Below are 18,637 nucleotides of genomic sequence, written 5' to 3' on the forward strand. Positions count from 1 at the left end.
GCACTTTAAGTGTTAAAACACTTTCCTCAGTACAGCTCCTCGTGGTCCTCTGGGTATAACCCACACTCTGCCTCAGCAGCTCCAGTTCGTAACAAGCAGTACAAACAAAAGGAGGGGTGGGTGCCGTGTCCGTCCATGAACTCAGAGAAATGGATTTTACTGTGATTACAAAAATCCTATTTTCTCTTCCGTTCATGGACGGACACAGCAGCCTTTGACCTTAGGGATGTCCCCAAGCAGTGTCAAAAAAATTTGAGGGGTGGGAAAAACAACACAGCAAACCAAGCTACACCCCAAACAAAAACCGGAGTTTCTCAACGGAGGAACTCCAACCTTAAATTGTGACACCTTGCGGCTGAAGGAGGCATCCGAAGATGCACTCACATCCACCTTCGTCAGAAGGTGTGGATTGATGACCAGGTCGCTGCCTTAAACACCTGTAACACAGAGGCTTGATGACGGAAAGCCTAAGAGGCACCAATCGCCCTGGTCGAATGTGCCGTAACTCGAAAGGGAGGCGCCCGCCCCATCAGGGCATAGGCCTGAAGCACAACTTGTCTGATCCACCTAGAAATGGTGGCCGACGAGACCGCCAGACCTTTTTTAGGACCATTCACTGACACGAACAGTGAGTCTTGACTTCCGGAACGGAGCCGTAGCAGGTAAGTACACACGTAGGGCCCGAACCACATCCAGGGAATGTAAAGTGGCCTCCTTCGGGTTTTTCGGCCGAGGACACAAGGATGGTAACACAATGTTCTGATTAATGTGAAAAGCAAAAACGACCTTTGGGAAAAAAGATGGCTGCGGCCGCAGCACCACCTTATCCTCATGGATGACTAAGTAGGGAGCCTTGCAGGACAAGGCCGCCAGTTTAGACACCCGTCTGACAGGTATTTGCTACCAGAAAAACCACCTTCTGTGACAGAGTCAGCAAAGGGATCTTCCGAATGTCCTCAAAGGGAGCTTGTTGAAGCACCGAGAGGACTAAATTCAGGTCCCATGGGGGCAGTGGAGGACACACAGGAGGGGCCACATGCCGGACCCCCTGCACAAATGTACGCACCAAGGAGTTGCGTTGCCAAGGGTCGCTGAAAGTAAACAGCTAGAGGCGAAATCTGACTCTTAACCGTACTCAAGGCAAGAGCCTGATCCACTGCACGCTGTAAGAACAGCAGAATCCGGGACACCACGTATGTACGGGGGTGCCATTTCAACTCTTCACACATGTAGGCCTTCCAAATACAATGGTAAATCCTTCGTGAAGTAGACTTCCGTGCACGCAGCATAGTCGAGACCACCGAGCCTGACAGGCCCCGGTCCTTCAGTACCTGGCTCTCAACAGCCACGCCGTTAAAGCCAGCGACTGTAAAGCAGGGTGGAAGATCGGACCCTGCGACAGAAGATCTTCTCTCAGGGGTAGACGCCAAGGGGCAACTGTCACAAGACGCACCAGGTCCGCGTACCAGGAGTGGGCGGCCAATCTGGGATGATCAGGATTGTTGGAATCCCTTTGGCTTCCACTCTGCGCAGCAGGCGAGGAAGAAGCTTCAGAGGAGGGAAGGCGTAAATTAGGCGATAGTGACCCCAAGGTGCCACCAACGCCTCTGACGCGTCCGCTAACGGGTCCTTTGACCTGGCCAGGAACCGTGGCACCTTCCGATTGAGACAGGACGCTAGAAGGTCCACGTCTGGAGTGCCCCACTTTTGGCACAGACTCTGAAACACCGCCGGGTGGAGTGAAAACTCTCCTTGGTCTAGTGTTTGGCGATTTATGTAGTCGGCTTGCCAATTCTGTACTCCCGGAATATACACGGCCGACAGAGCCGGAACAGACCTTTCGGCCCACCGAAGGATGTGCGCGACCTCCATCGCTGCAGCTGAGCTCCGTGTGCCTCCCTGATGACTGATGTACGCCGCGGCGGTGGCGTTGTCGGACTGGATCCTGACCGGTCGGTCCTGCAGCTCCAGGGACCACCTGGAAAGGCACAACTTGATTGCTCGGAGCTCCAGTACATTGATTGGAAGGCGGGACTCCTCCTGAGTCCAGCGCCCCTGGGCTGAACGGGCACCCCAAACGCCCCCAACCGGAGAGACTGGCATCCGTCGTGACCACTGTTCAATGGCACGGCAGAAAACGACTTCACGGTCCGAAGCACCGGAGACGTCAGCCACCACACCAGGGAGGACTTGACTAGTTGACTCATCTGAATCTGGTAATCCAGAGATGAAGGGAGCTTGTCCCAACGTGACAGAATTTCCTTCTGTAGCACCCGGGTGTGGAATTGGGCATACGGAACTGCCTCGAAAGAGGCCACCATCAGACCCAAAACGCTCATGCAGAATCGAAGAGATGACCACTTCTGGGTCGACAACTGCTGCACCGCAGATTGCAGTGTCTGAAGTTTCTCGCCTTCGCGGAATCCAGGACTAACCCCAGGTATTCCAGTCGCTGAGACGGAACCAACACTGACTTCTGGATATTCAGAAGCCAGCCGAACTCTCGGAGAGTCTGACACGTGATAGACATGTCCTCTTCTAACTCTGAGCTTGAGGAAGCTCTCAGGAGAAGGTCGTCCAGATATCCTACGATAGCGATCCCACGCTGCCTTCAGCAGGGCTAGGATCGGGGCGAGCACCTTGGTGAAAACCTGTGGTGCCAAGGCCAGGCCAAACGGGAGGGCCACAAATTGAAAGTGGTCCTCCCCGATCGCAAATCGCCGAAACCTCTGGTGCTTTGTGCATATGGGAGCATGTAGGTATGCGTCCATGATATCCAAGGACGCCATAAAGTCCCCCTGATGGAGCGCTGCCACTACCGAGCGAATTGACTCCATCCTGAATTTTTGCACTTTGACAAAACAATTGAGGGCCTTGAGGTCCAGAATTGGACGGACCCCTTCCTTCTTGGGGACTACAAACAGATTGGAGTAAAACCCCTGAAACCGTTCCATCGAGGGAACCGGCACAATCACTCCCCTGACCAGAAGATCCTGGACAGCCCCTGACAGATCCTTCCGGAAATCCGGAGGAAGCTGGAGGTTGGAAGGAAAAAATCTGTTTGGGGGACAAGAGAGAAACTATCTTGTACCCCGAGGAAACTACTTTGCAAACCCAACGGTCGGAAAGACCGAGCCACGAATTCGCGAAGCCGGCCCCCTAACCGAGATACGGGCGGGGGCAGACCTTCATGCGGAAGCAGGTTTGTCCGCAGGCTTGTTAGGCTTGCGGTACCAGGTGCGTTTCTGCCCTGCAGCGGGGGTCTTGGCACCTTGAAAACGTTTTCCTGCCGCACTGGGTGGGCGAAAAAAACGCTTGGGGGTAGTAAAGGAGGTCCCTTGCTTACGGCGAGGCTCCTTGCCCTTCCCAGACTGTGGTAGCAGTGTGCTCTTACCACCTGTGGCATACTTTATGATGTCATCCAGGGACACCCCAAAAAGCTGTTCACCCTTAAAGGGTAAATCCACCAAGGCCTTCTTTGAGGACTGGTCCGCAGACCAACACTTCAGCCACACAAGGCGACGTAGTACCACCGCGGAGGCCCTGGAGAGCAAAGGGAGCATATCCAGGGCCGACTCACAGACAAACTTCAGACCCTGAACCAACTGTTCAGCCAGGTCCACACAGGTCTCAGAAGCACTCTGCGCCTCCAGTTCCTGTAGCTTGAACTTTGGCCGTTCGGTAAGTGTCTGCGACACCAGAGTCCCGCCAAAACCGGTCTTACTGCCGAGCCCACAACTGTGAACATGGAGTGGGCCACAGCCTCCACTCTCCTGTCTGTGGGGTCCTTAAAGGCGGAAGCCCCTTCCACAGGCAACGTGGTGGCTTTGCTCAATCTGGACACGAGAGGGTCCACTGACGGAGGAGAGACCCACTTTTTTAAAAAGTCCTCCTCAAAGGGATAACGGGTCGCAAAGTATTTTGGAACAGCAAAAACTTTCTGCGGTGTATTCCATTCCTTGTACAACAATTTGTCCAGATATGGAACACAAGGAAACACTTTTGCGGTGCGGGGTGGCTTGCGGAACCCAAAAGGGACCTGCACATCCGATGTCTCCGCCAAATCCTCAAGTTTCTGAGTATCTCGCACCGCAGAAATAAGAGCTCCAACAAAGTCCTTATCATGCACTGACCCTGAAGCAGAGTCATCCTCACTGTCCGCGTGGGTTAAGCCTGCATCATCTGACATGACAGAACCAGAGCCAGACGCAATAGCAGGGCCTGATTCTGTGTCAGAGACATCCCCAGAAGCAGGCTCAGCAAAGGGGCGCTTTTTACCCCCTTCCTGGCCACCAGTCGCTTCAATCCTAGCGAGAAACGCCTCAAGGACTGCTGTCATAGCCTCTACAGAGGCGGCAGGGGCATTAAGGGTTAACTCAGGCATTGCTGGGGTAAAAGGTTCTGGTTCAGGCTCCACGTTGCCCCACCGCTATGCCTCCCTAGCACGGCAAGGCAGAAAAACCCACCGGTCACCTCCCGGCTGCAAAAACAGAAGGCAGGGGGACCGCCAGGGAACTCACCACCTCATCCGGTTGCAGTGTGAGCTGAAGCGCTGAGTAGTGCTGGCTGTGCTGTCCCTCGGGAAGTGATTTGTGGGCTTTGCTTAGCTATTTCAGGCACTAGAGGCTAAGACTTTTCCAAGATGGCCGCCGTCTGGAGGTAAAAAACACCATACGGGCTACAAGAAAATGGATGCCAAACCATGTAAACCGCATCCGTGGCAAAATGGCGGCTATACGCAGTTTAAAAAACACAGTGACACAGCAAAAAACACGGCCAGCACATACAGAAACTCCCCAAATGCAAAAAAAAACATAGCACCTCACAGCACACGGTCCCCGGTAGCGATAGAACCCCAAGAGCTCCCCCCCCCCCTTACAGCCGCCACCCAGCATGGGGAAGGAGGGAGAGAAGAAAGCAGGGCGGACCCTCATTCGACTTCCCCAGGGAAGCACCAGCCATACCACCTTGCCAGGGCAAGGGGCCTACTTACCCGTCCTGCGACCACCGGCTGGAGGCATTCCGGACAGAACCAACGTCCGCTAAACGGCATGGCTGTCGGCCAGACACACTGTGACAAGGCCATAGAGACCGGTCATATGTGTGCCCTGGAACTGTAGTTCCCCGGCCACCCCTGGAGCAACGGGGCATGTCATTGATGTCCCAGAGCTGAGCTGAGGGCCGGCACACGCTCGATGGCCGAACATGGGGGGACTACAAGAGTCAAGACCAAGCCCGTCACCCAGTCGGCAGTTGATAGTAGAATCTCAGGATTCAAAAATGCAGGAACAAAACAAAACAAAAGCAAAAAAAATAAAAATCGCAAAAAAATTACAGAGTACAGGGACTCCAGAAGGCCATGTCCCTCCTGACGTTCGGCAGAAAAAAACTGGAGCAGCTGAGGCAGTGTGGGGTTTATACCTAGGGGACCACGCCCCCTGGGAGGAGCTGTACCGAGGAAAGTGTTTTAACACTTAAAGTGCTGTTTTCAGCCTAATCTCTCCTGGAAGGAAGGATATAATACCCTAAGGTCAAAGGCTGCTATGTCCGTCCATGAACGGAAGAGAAATTAAAATAATAAAAATGCCATAAATCTATTAACTATTATGTAGATGTTATAACTTTTGCGCAAACCAATATACACTTTTTGCGATTATTTTACCAAAAATATGTAGAAAATTATATATTGGCCTATAATGTGGAATACATTTTTTTATATTTTTTTGGGGGGGATATTATAGCAAGAAGTAAAAAAAATATTGCTTTTTATTTCTAATTGTTGCTTTTTTTGTATATAAATGCAAAAAATAAAAACTGCAGAGGTGATCAATTACCACCAAAAGACAGCTCTATTTGTGGGAAAAAAATATGTCAATTTTGTTTGGACACAGCGTCGCTTGGCCACACAAATGTCAGGTAAAGCGGTGCAGTGCCGTATCGCAAACATTGGCCTGGTCATCAAAGGAGCAAGCCCTTCCAGGGCTGAAGTAGTAAAAGCAATGCAGTGTCATAAAAAAAATGGCCTGTCATGAGAGGGGGGGGGGGGGGGTAAACCTTCTGACGGTCAAATGGTTAATGTGCTATCGACACACTGAAATGAAGATCCACAGATATAATGAATGCTGCACAGTACATTCCAGGGCAAAAGTTAGAGATGCCGGGGTTGGGAAAAAGATATTCGGTCCAGTTTCAGATGAATTTGGGGAAAAAAGCATTGTCCACATTACATTTAGTCTCCTTGTCCCCTACACAAAGACTCACACAATTATTCATACAGTAGGTGAACTCGATATTGTGTCAATCTCGCTCCCTTTCTCGGCGAGATTGACCACCTACGAGCCCCATCGCGGGAGCCAGCGCCGAGCTGGCTTGCCACGATGGAGACAGAGCCGTCATAGAAGCAACGGGAGATCCGACTTGGATTCCCGCCAATTCTACACGTGTGCGGCGTTTGTTATGAATCCTGAGGGGGAAGTCCCCGCCGGATTTTAAATAAAAATCCGGCATGGGTTCCCCCCTCAGGAGCATACCGGGCCCTTAGGTCTGTTATGGGTTGTAAGGAGAGCCCCCCTACGCCGAAAAAAACGGCGTAGGGGGTCCCCCTACAATCCATACCAGACCCGTATCCAAAGCACGCTACCCGGCCAGCCAGGAAGGGAGTGGGGACGAGCGAGCCCCCCCCCCCCATCCTGAGCCGTACCAGGCTGCATGCCCTCAACATGGGGGGTTGGGTGCTCTGGGGCAGGGGGGCGCACTGCGGCCCCCCCACCTCAGAGCACCCTGTCCCCATGTTGATGAGGACAGGGCCCCTTCCCGACAACCCTGGCCGTTGGTTGTCGGGGTATGCGGGCGGGAGGCTTATCGGAATCTGGGAGCCCCCCTTTAATAAGGGGGGCCCCCAGATACCGGCCCCCCACCCTAAGTGAATGAGTATGGGGTACATCGTACCCCTACCCATTCACCTGCAAGAAAAGTGGTAAAAACACAAATAAACCACACAGGGTATTAAAATATTTTATTAGTCTGCTCCGGAGGCCTCCCCTGTCTTCTTTAGCTCTTTTACCAGGGTAGGCTTCTTCTTCCGATTTCCGGGGGTCTTCTCCTGCTCTCCGGGGTCTTCACCGCTATTCTGTGACGTCTTCTCCGCTCCGGGGGTCTTCTCAGCTCTTCTGTGACGTCTTCTCCGCTCCGGGGGTCTTCTCAGCTCTGGGGGGGTCTTCTTCTATATTCGCCGCTCTTGACTCGGCGCACCCCGGTTCTTCCTCCCGCTGTCCGGTTCCTTCTCCTTCAGGGCTGGCCGCCGCTATACTGGCGGCGGTCAGTCCGCTCTTCTGTAACGTCATCTTCTCTTCTCGTCTTCTCCAGATGTTGACACGCCGGCCGGCTCTTCTCGCTGCAATGATGTGTGCCCGGCTTGCGTCGGATTTATATAGGCCTCACAGTCCCATCATGCTCTGTACCTACCCATGTGATACCTACCCACGTGGGTAGGTATCACATGGGTAGGTACAGAGCATGATGGGACTGTGAGGCCTATATAAATCCGACGCAAGCCGGGCGCAAGTCATTGCAGCGAGAAGAGCCGGCCGGCGTGTCAACATCTGGAGAAGACGGAAGACGAGAAGAGAAGAAGATGACGTTACAGAAGAGCGGACTGACCGCCGCCAGTATAGCGGCGGCCAGCCCTGAAGGAGAAGGAACCGGACAGCGGGAGGAAGAACCGGGGTGCGCCGAGTCAAGAGCGGAGAGCGGCGAATATAGAAGAAGACCCCCCCAGAGCTGAGAAGACCCCCGGAGCGGAGAAGACCTGAGAAGACCCCCGGAGCGGAGAAGACGTCACAGAAGAGCGGTGAAGACCCCGGAGAGCAGGAGAAGACCCCCGGAAATCGGAAGAAGAAGCCTACCCTGGTAAAAGAGCTAAAGAAGACAGGGGAGGCCTCCGGAGCAGACTAATAAAATATTTTTAATACCCTGTGTGGTTTATTTGTGTTTTTACCACTTTTCTTGCAGGTGAATGGGTAGGGGTACGATGTACCCCATACTCATTCACTTAGGGTGGGGGGCCGGTATCTGGGGGCCCCCTTATTAAAGGGGGCTCCCAGATTCCGATAAGCCTCCCGCCCGCATACCCCGACAACCAACGGCCAGGGTTGTCGGGAAGGGGCCCTGTCCTCATCAACATGGGGACAGGGGGCAGTGCGCCCCCCTGCCCCAGAGCACCCAACCCCCCCATGTTGAGGGCATGCAGCCTGGTACGGCTCAGGATGGGGGGGGGGGGGGCTCGCTCGTCCCCACTCCCTTCCTGGCTGGCCGGGTAGCGTGCTTTGGATACGGGGTCTGGTATGGATTGTAGGGGGGACCCCCTACGCCGTTTTTTTCGGCGTAGGGGGGCTCTCCTTACAACCCATAACAGACCTAAGGGCCCGGTATGCTCCTGAGGGGGGAACCCATGCCGGATTTTTATTTAAAATCCGGCGGGGACTTCCCCCTCAGGATTCATAACAAACGCCGCACACGTGTAGAATTGGCGGGAATCCAAGTCGGATCTCCCGTCGCTCTATGACGCGCTTGCTGGGATGTGCTGTCACTATTCCAGTGAGTGTAAGATGTCGGCGAGATCTCGGCACCATGTCGCCGAGAATCAGCGCGATGCTGTCGTGCTAAAAACACAATATCACAAACACCTACTGTATTACATAGAAAAAAAAAATCATACGCCAGAATTTATTGTTTTTAACTGGAACCGCAAGAAAATCCAAAACTGTACCAAATGTAACAGTGCCAGCGTACCTGATTAATATGTTATAGCGGCAAACCAAACTTTACAGATATTGAAATATTATAAACCCTATTAACCACTTGCTGACCGCCCACCGCCGTTATACGTCGATAAGTTGGCTCGGCTGGGCGAGAGCACGTAGTATGACGTCCTCTCTCCCAGTGCGCCCCCCGCCTCCCGTGCGTGTGCCCGGTGGGCGCGATCGCCGCCGGGCACACGCGATCGCTCGGTACAGAGCGGGGACCGGGAGCTGTGTGTGTAAACACACAGCTCCCGGTCCTGTCAGCAGGGGAAATGCTGATCTTCGGTTCATACAATGTATGAACCGAGGATCAGTGTTTCCCCTAGTGAGGCCACCCCCCCCCACAGTAAGAACACACCCAGGCATACTTAACCCCTTCCCCGCCCCCTAGTGTTAACCCCTTCACTGCCAGTGGCATTTTTATAGTAATCCAATGCATTTTTATAGCACTGATCGCTATAAAAATGCCAATGGTCCCAAAATGTGTCAAAAGTGTCCACCATAATGTCGCAGTACCGGAAAAAAAAAATCGCTGATCGCTGCCATTACTAGTAAAAAAAATATAATAAAAATGACATAAAAATACCCCCTATTTTGTAAACGCTATAACTTTTGCGCAAACCAATCAATAAACGCTTATTGCGATTTTTTTTTTACAAAAAATATGTAGAAGAAAACGTATCGGCCTAAACTGAGGGAAAAAAAAGTTTTTTTATATATTTTTGGGGGATATTTATTATAGCAAAATGTAAAAAATATTCATTTTTTTCAAAATTGTTGCTCTATTTTTGTTTATAGCGCAAAAACTAAAAACCGCAGAGGTGATCAAATACCACCAAAAGAAATCTCTATTTGTGGGAAAAAAAGGACGCCAATTTTGTTTGGGAGCCACGTCGCACGACCGCGCAATTGTCTGTTAAAGCGACGCAGTCCCGAATCGCAAAAAGTACTCGTCTTTGGGCAGCAATATGGTCCGGGGGGTAAGTGGTTAATCAATTTTTTCAAGTCAATATTTCAGATGACTCCAGAATATGCTTATCGGGCATAAAGGAGGATAATAGTTTTATTATTTACTTAAACAACTGGTATTCACAAAAAGAAAGGGGAAATAAACTCACCAAGGTATGAATGCAGCAACATTATTGTTAACCAGAATGCTGTTAATGCTCATCACACTTGCTGGATTGACATCAAACAGCTCAACTGACAGCTTATTTTCTACAAACATACCTATAAAAAAAAAAAAAAAAAAAAAAGGTGGTTGTCAGAACAAATGATGCTAAAATCAGACTATATACCCTAGTCTTACTGATTTTGATAAGGAAGCAATCTCAAGACTGTGCAAATGCAGCTATAGGAAATCCAATGTCAGGCAGGCCTGCCGTACCCCTGATGGTTGCCTGAGGTGGCTATGCTGAAGAGGAGGAGGCATTGCAACACTCGCTATCCAGAGTTTTGTTCTCACATGCCCGATTGATGCCACCTTCCGGTAAGCGTATTTAATCTGTGTCCCTGGGGTGGAGGATGCATACACAGCGGCGACTCCTTTAGTCCTACACTCCTGGATCCTTCCCATCAATATATATTAATGGAATAATGTTTTAACCACTTCCATACTGGGCACTTAAACACTCTCCTTACCAGACCAATTTTCAGCTTTCAGGGCTCTCACACTTTGAATGACAATTACTCAGTCATGCAACACTGTACCCAAATGATTTTTTTGTCCTTTTTTTCCCACAAATAGAGCTTCCTTTTGGTGGTATTTGATCACCTCTGGGTTTTTTATTTTTTGCGCTATTAATGAAAAAAGACCGAAATTTTTGAAAAAAATGTTTTTTTCTTAGTTTCTGTGATAAAATTTTGCAAAATATTAATTTTTTCTTCATAAATTTTGGCCACAATTTATACTGCTACATGTCTTTGATAAAAATAACCCAAATTTTTTGGAAATTATTTGGTCTGTGTGAAAGTTTTAGAGTCTACAAGCTATAGTGCAAATCATAATAAATTATCACATATGATCACACCTGATGTACTGAAGGCCTATCTCATTTCTTGAGACCCTAACAAGCCAGGAAAGTACAAAATGCCCCCCAAATAACCCCTTTTTGGAAGTAGACATCCCAAGGTATTTAGTAAGAGGCATGGTGAGTTATTTGAAGTTGTAATTTTTTCCCAAAACACTTTGCAAAATTAAGATTTTTATTTTTTATTTAAAAAAATTTCACAAAAGTTTCATTGTAATAGCTTATTTCTCTCACATGGCATGTGCATACCACAAATGACACCCCAAAATACATTCTGCTGCTCTCCCTGAGTAAAACGATACCCCATGTGTGAGACTTTTTCACTGCCTGGCCACATACCGATGCCCAACATGCAGGAGCGCCATCAGGGGTTTTAGGAGCATAAATTGCACATCTAACTAGTTGACAACCTATTACAATTTAGAAGGCCCTGGAACACCAGGACAATGGAATTACCCACAAAATGACCCCATTTTGGAAAGCTAAACACCCTAACGTATAATCTATGAGGCATAATGAGTCTTTTGAACGGTTCATTTTTTTCCAGAAGTTTTTGGAATATGTGGAAAAAAAATTAAAACACATTTTTTTTTACACAAAGTTGTCCATTGATAAGATATTTCCAACACATAGCATGTGCATACCACAAATGACACCCCAAAAATACATTCTGCTACTCCTCCTGAGTAAAACGATACCCCATGTGTGAGACTTTTTCACTGCCTGGCCACATACCGATGCCCAACATGCAGGGAGCGCCATCAGGGGTTTTAGGAGCATAAATTGCACATCTAACTAGTTGACAACCTATTACAACTTTAGAAGGCCCTGGAACACCAGGACAATGGAATTACCCACAAAATGACCCAATTTTGGAAAGCTAACACCCCAACGTATAATCTATGAGGCATAATGAGTCTTTTGAACGGTTCATTTTTTTCCAGAATTTTTTGGAATATGTGGAAAAAAAATGAAATCGCATATTTTTTACACAAAGTTGTCCATTGATAAGATATTTCCAACACATAGCATGTACATAGCAAAAATGACCCCCAAAATACATTCTGCTACTCCTCCTGAGTAAAACGATACCCCATGTGTGAGACTTTTTCACTGCCTGGCCACATACCGATGCCCAACATGCAGGGAGCGCCATCAGGGGTTTTAGGAGCATAAATTGCACATCTAACTAGTTGACAACCTATTACACTTTTGAAGGCCCTGGAACACCAGGACAATGGAATTACCCACAAAATGACCCCATTTTGGAAAGCTAACACCCCAACGTATAATCTATGAGGCATAATGAGTCTTTTGAACGGTTCATTTTTTTCCAGAATTTTTTGGAATATGTGGAAAAAAAATGAAATCGCATATTTTTTACACAAAGTTGTCCATTGATAAGATATTTTCCAACACATAGATGTACATAGCAAAAATGACACCCCAAAATACATTCTGCTACTCCTCCTGAGTAAAACGATACCCCATGTGTGAGACTTTTTCACTGCCTGGCCACATACCGATGCCCAACATGCCAGGGAGCGCCATCAGGGTTTTAGAGCATAAATTGCACATCTAACTAGTTGACAACCCTATTACACTTTTGAAGGCCCTGGAACACCAGGACAATGGATTACCCACAAAATGACCCCATTTGGAAAGCTAAACCCCCCCAACGTATAATCTATGAAGCAATATGAGTCTTTTAAACGGTTCATTTTTTTCCAGTAATTTTTGGGAAATGTGGAAAAAAAAATCGAAAATGCTTTTTTTTTACACAAAGTTGTCCATTTATAAGTTATTTCTAACACATAGCTAATACATAGCAAACATGACACCCCAAAATGCATTCCGCTACTCCTCCTGAGTATGGCGATACAAATGTGTGGGACTTTTACACAGCCTGGACCACATACAGAGGCCCCAACATCTAAGTAGCACTTCCAGGCATTCTAGCAGCATTAATTGCACATATCATTTTCTGACTACAATCACATTTTTGAAGGCCCTTCATATATCTAACACATAGCAGGTACATACCAATAACAAAAGATTACCTGTGGTTTTAGAAGTGCAGTGGTCCACAGAGGAGAGCATCAGTCCAGGCAGCAGACAGGGATGAGGTCAGCGACAACAAAAGCAATCATTCAGGCAGCAGGCAGGAATACTGTCCATAGTTCGTACAGGCAGAGAAACTGTCAGCACAGCCAGAGCACAGCCAAAGCACAGCCAAAGCACCGCCAAAAGCACAGGTCCAGGTAGTAGGCAGAGGTGTCCCAGCAGAAATACTGTGCAAAGTCAGTAGAGGCAGCAGGCAGATATATGATCAACACAGCCAAAGTATTAGTCCAAGCAGCAGGAAGAAACATGGTCCATAATGTCATGGGTCATTACAGGCAGTAATATGGTCAGCACAGCCAAGCATTGGTCCAGGCAGCAGGAAGGACCGTCAAGCTTAGGGACAGGGGTAGAGGCTTCTCCCACCCAAATCGCTTTGAAGCCTCCGGGCAACCAGACCTGTTCTGGGAGCACAGAAAACTAAAAACTAACTGGTTTTCTCTACTCAGAACGCTTTTCTGAAGCCCTCACATATGAGAGACCCTGTGTACTAAAAGTAAATGGCCAAAAGATCAGTCCAAGTGGCAGGCAAAAACGTGGTAGATTAAAGGCCAAGGTCGGTGCACGTGGAAGTCAGAAACGTGGTTTAAATCGGCAGGCCGAGGCATCATCGGTAAACAGACTGAGGTTGGTACACATGGAGGTCAGAACGTGGTTAATCGGCAAGCAAAGACATCGTTGGTAACAGGCTGAGGTTGGTGCACGTGGAGGTCAGAAACGTGGTTTAAATCGGCAAGCAAAGACATCGTCGGTAAACAGGCCAGGGTCAGTTAATTAACATGGAAGGTAGTTACATGGTAGCAGGCAAATGGGGAAATGGCAGTCTGTTAATAATAAGGGGAATAATATTGGATGGATGTATGATACGTTTTGAAGCACTGTCCCAGGCACAGGCCAGGTTGGAGGGACAATCAGGACAGTAACAGGTGGTGTCTCTTCTTACTCCTGCTCTGCTGCATACACGGCATTTTTTTTGGCGTTTTCTTCCCAGATTCTGTGGGGGGGATGCTAAAGGGAAAGTGTCGCTCGTGAAGCGACTCACACAATCAGAGCGAATGCTTCCTGGGACGGGATCTTGTTGATAAATGAGAGCTTCAATGATATCCTTGATATATCTGAGGTAGATTTGTGGTTTTGAGTTGGCTGATTGGCTTTTTGGTAGCAGACAAAACGAATTATAAAGGGCCATGTGAAACAAGTGAAACGCAACTTTTTTGTGCCAAAAATAGGACTTTCTTGTTGTAAGTAGGGCTGTAGCATCTGGTCATTTAAATCCACCCCACCATGTACAAATTGTAATCGTGAACACATTCGGGCTTTGTAATAGGGCCGTGTCGTCTTTGGATCTCCACCATGGTGTCATTGTGGATGGTAGAGAGGATGTGGACATCTTTCTTGTCCCTCCACTTCATGGCCAACACCTCCTCGTTCCTCATGAATGACGATTCTCCAGTTTTCTAATTTTTGGTCACAAATTTTGTGGGAATCCCTTCCGGTTTTTTTTTAAGGTACCGCAGGCCGGGTTTGCTTGCTGTAAAGGTGACGAAAAAGGGGCAGGCTGGTATAATAATTATCAACATATAAATGATAGCCTTTTCCGAACAGGGGGTATGCCAACTCCCAGACAATTTTTCCCACTGGTTCCAATATATGTGGGGCAATCACGGGGCTGGAGCTGGGAGTCTTTGCCTTCGTAGATCCTGAATGTGAACACATATCCAGTGGCTCGATCGCATAATTTATTTAATTTTAACCATACCTGGCTCTCTTGTTTGGGATGTACTGCTTGAAGTGCAGTCGGCCAGTGAAATGGATGAGGGACTCGTCCACACAAATGTTTTGGTCTGGATGAAAACTTCTGCAAATCTCTGGGAAAAGGCATTGATTAGGGGGCGTATTTTTGTATAATTTATAGTAGTGGGGATGATATCGGGTGAGGGCACTGTGAATTGTCATTAAAGTGGAGAAAACGCATTATCATGTCGTATCTTGTCCTGGACATGACAGAGGAAAATATAGGCATGTGTTCAATGGGGCGTGTAGACAATATGAATGGCCTTCATTCTTCTTTGTAAGTCCCATATTGAACATAAGGCCCAAAAACATTTTAAATTCTTCCCATGTTAGACGCGCCCACTGGAACCATGCGGGCCGTAGGAAGAATGGGTTGGCGGCAATAAATTGGGAATGCATATATATTGGTTTGATCCACTATATTCTGCATAAAATCTTTGGGAAAAATAAACAAAAAATAATCAAATTCGAGGAAAAATCTGTAGTGTCGGGCTGCACACCTGGCTGTGCGGTAGATGAAAGGGGGGTGATAGCGGATCCTGAGTTGGCAGGCAACCCATAAGGGGTTTGCCAGGGCATCGGGAAGGTAGGACTGGGGCAGGATTCTTCGAGTTGGGCGTGTATTTCCATTATTTGTACTGGGCTCCTCTTCCTGGGGTTATGGCGCTGCTGGTGCTGGGCAGATCTGCAGCTCTTGGTCCTGATCTTGGTCCTGATCTTGGTCCTGATCTTGGTCCTGAACTTGTCCCGATCGCATTCTTTTGGGAGGGACGGTTTCCTCCGGGACTCATACTCTGACTCTGAGCCAGTATCCTCCACTGGCTCGTATTCCGAATCAAGGAATCGGATAATGAGAGCTCCTCGCCTGTTATCCGACATGGTGGAAATAATGACAAATGCCTCCTCGGTTGTGATTAATGCCTTTTGGACATTATGGCAGTATGGCAGTACTTACTTGTTGGGACTGCGTAATAGTACTGCTGGTGGCCTGTGTGGTGGTACCGATAAAGGTATTAGTGGCGGGTATGGGTGGTGGTGGTGGTACCGATGGCGGTACGGGTGGTGGTGGTACCGATGGCGGTTTGGGTGGTGGTGGTGGTGGTACCGTTGGCGGTATGGGTGGTGGTACCGATGTCGGTGGTACAGGTGGTGGTGGTTGGTACGGATGGTGGTTGTACGATGGCGGTCGGGTGGTGGTGGTACGATGCCCGCGGTACCGATGGCGGTACGGGTGGTGGCGGGGGTACCGATGGCGGTGGTACGGGTGGTGGTTGTTGGTACAGGTGGTTGGTGGTACCGGTACCGATGGCGGTACGGGTGGTGGTGCGGTACCGATGGCGGTACGGGTGGTGGTGGTACCGATGGCGGTACGGGTGGTGGTGGTACGATGGCGGTTTGGGTGGTGGGTGGTGGTACCGTTGGCGGTATGGGGTGGTGGCACGGGTGGTGGTACCGATGGCGGTATGGGTGGTTGGTACCGGTGTCGGTGGTACGGGTGGTGGTGTTGGTACGGGTGTTGGTGGTACAGATGGCGGTACTGGTAGCCTGTGTGGCGGTATCAATGGAGGTATTAGTGGCAGGAATGTGTGGTGGTACCGATGGCGGTGGTACGGGTGGTGTTGGTACCGATGGTTGTGGTACGGGTGGTGGTACTGATGGCGGTGGTAGGGGTGGTGGTGGTACGGGTGGCGGCGGTACAGGTGGCGGCGGGGTACCGATGGCGGTACGGGTGGCAAGCGGTACAGATGGCGGTAAGGGTGGCAGCGGTACAGATGGCGGTAAGGGTAGGCAGCCGGTACGGGTGGTGGGCAGTATGGGTGGCGGCGGGTACCGATGGCGGTACGGGTGGTGGTGGTACTGATGGCGGTAGGATACCGCTGATGACAGATTGGCTGATTGACAGGTGGGCTGATTGATTGGTGGGGCTGATTGACAGGTGGGCTGATTGACAGGTGGGCTGAGTCAGGTCCCTCTTTATTGGTGGGGGGGGGGGGCTGTGTTGTGCACAAACTACAGTAACAAACTACATGATCTCACTTACTGATCCCTGCTCTCTCCTCACAAATCGGTGTGTGAGGAGAGATCAGAGATCAGGTACTAACTGCCCTGTTTGTATACATTTGTGACCGTCTGTGATTGGACACAGCGGTCACGTGGGTAACAGCCAATTTCATTGGCTGTTTACCCTGATCGGGGAAGCGCTGTGTCCATGGGACACGCGCCCTTCCCCGATCCCCGCTCTGCAAGCCTCTGGCGGCGTGCACGGAGCACGCCGCCGCCGAGTTTGTTTTGACATGTGATCAGCTGCGTCTTTGCACAGCTGATCACGTGGTAAACAGCCAATGAAATTGGCTGTTTACCGTGATCGGGGGAAGCGATGTGTCGAGGGGACACACGCCGTCCCCGATCACCGAGCTGCGCGCCCCCGCGGGGCGCGCGCTAGGCATTGTCCTGCAGGACTTTCGAGAAACGTCCTGTCAGGATTTGGTAACCACTTCCCGGACGTCTATTTCCTATAGACCGGGCGGGGAAGTGGTTAATCACCAATGGGACTATACTACCAATGTTGATTTACAATTTGCACAGTGCACTTAGAGAAATATCATCAGATGATGTTGTTGAGTTTTTTATATAGGTTAATCATGATTTATTTTGAATATCAAAGTATGTTGATGTCAATACTCAACATTTGATTCTTAGCACTGTACGGTTTTCACTTTATTCACACAATATATGTTAAGATTGTAGTGCTGGCTGCTATTGTTTATGTGTATAGCATAGAATTTTTCTATTAATTCCATACCCATCCGTGCCATACAGTGCTCATCCGTGCCACACATGCCTTCATCCATGCCCTAGAGTGCCTTACAAAAGTGAAATAGGTAGTCAGGAAATTAAATGTGTATTTTATGTTCCTAGAACAACTGACGGTGCTCCATGCATGTTGGGCCTCTATAAAATTCTTACTTGATGGCATCGCCATACTCGGGAGTATTAAAATGTATTTTGGAGTGGAATTTTTGCTATGTACATGCTAAGTTTTAGAAATGTCTTATGAACTGGCAACTTTGTGTAAAAAAATAAATAAAAAAATAAAAAAGTGTTTTCATTTTCTTTCCAGATTTTTTTTTTTTGTGGGAAAAAAATTACATCATGATGCCTCACCGAATATACGTTCGGATGTTTGCTTTCCAAAATAGGGTCATTTCCATTATCGTGGTGCTTCAGGGCATTGAAAAGTGTAAATCTAGAAATTAGATGTGTAAATTATGTCCCTAGAACATCTGACAGTGCTCCCTGCATTTTGGGTCTCTCTATGTGGCCAGGCATCGCCATACTCAGGAGTAGCAGAATATTTTTTGGGGTGGAGTTGCAAGTATGCATATTCTGTATGGGAGAAATAACCTGATAAAACAATTTTGTGGGGGAAATCTTAATTTTGCAAAAGAATTGTGGGAAAGAATAACAACTTCAAAAAACTCACAATGCCTCTTACTAAATACCTTGGCATGTCTACTTTCCAAAAAGGGGTCATTTGGGGGGGGGGGGGTATCTGTAGTGTCCTGGCTTGTTAGTGTCTCAAGTAATGAGATAGGCCGTCAGTACATCAGGTGTGAACAATTTTCAGCAACTGGCACCATAGCTTGTAGACTCACAAACTTCCACAAAGACCAAATAATATACACTGATTTGGGTTATTTTAATCCAACAAATATAGCAGTATAAAACTTTTGGCCAGCATTTATGAAGAAAAACTTGCTACATTGTATAACTAAGAATTTTTTTTTCTTTATATATATTTATAGCGCAAAAATAAAAAACACTGTTGAAGGACGTCCACAGCGCGGCTCTCAACTGCCGGGTGGATGTCCCTGGACGTCCTTTTATGTG

At 48.6% G+C, this 18,637-nt stretch overlaps 1 protein-coding gene across 1 annotated transcript in view; it reads right to left on the bottom strand.

Moving 5' to 3' along the window:
- The window catches only part of RNF17 (ring finger protein 17), a 720,374-nt gene that overhangs the window by 305,932 nt on the left and 395,805 nt on the right, over nt 1–18,637 (bottom strand). The window contains exon 21 of the mRNA XM_040339329.1: nt 9,920–10,031. Coding sequence (XP_040195263.1) covers nt 9,920–10,031 — 112 coding nt within the window. The remainder of the gene's footprint in view (nt 1–9,919; nt 10,032–18,637) is intronic.

Source organism: Rana temporaria, chromosome 2, assembly GCF_905171775.1.
Source record: "Rana temporaria chromosome 2, aRanTem1.1, whole genome shotgun sequence".
NCBI lineage: Eukaryota > Metazoa > Chordata > Amphibia > Anura > Ranidae > Rana > Rana temporaria.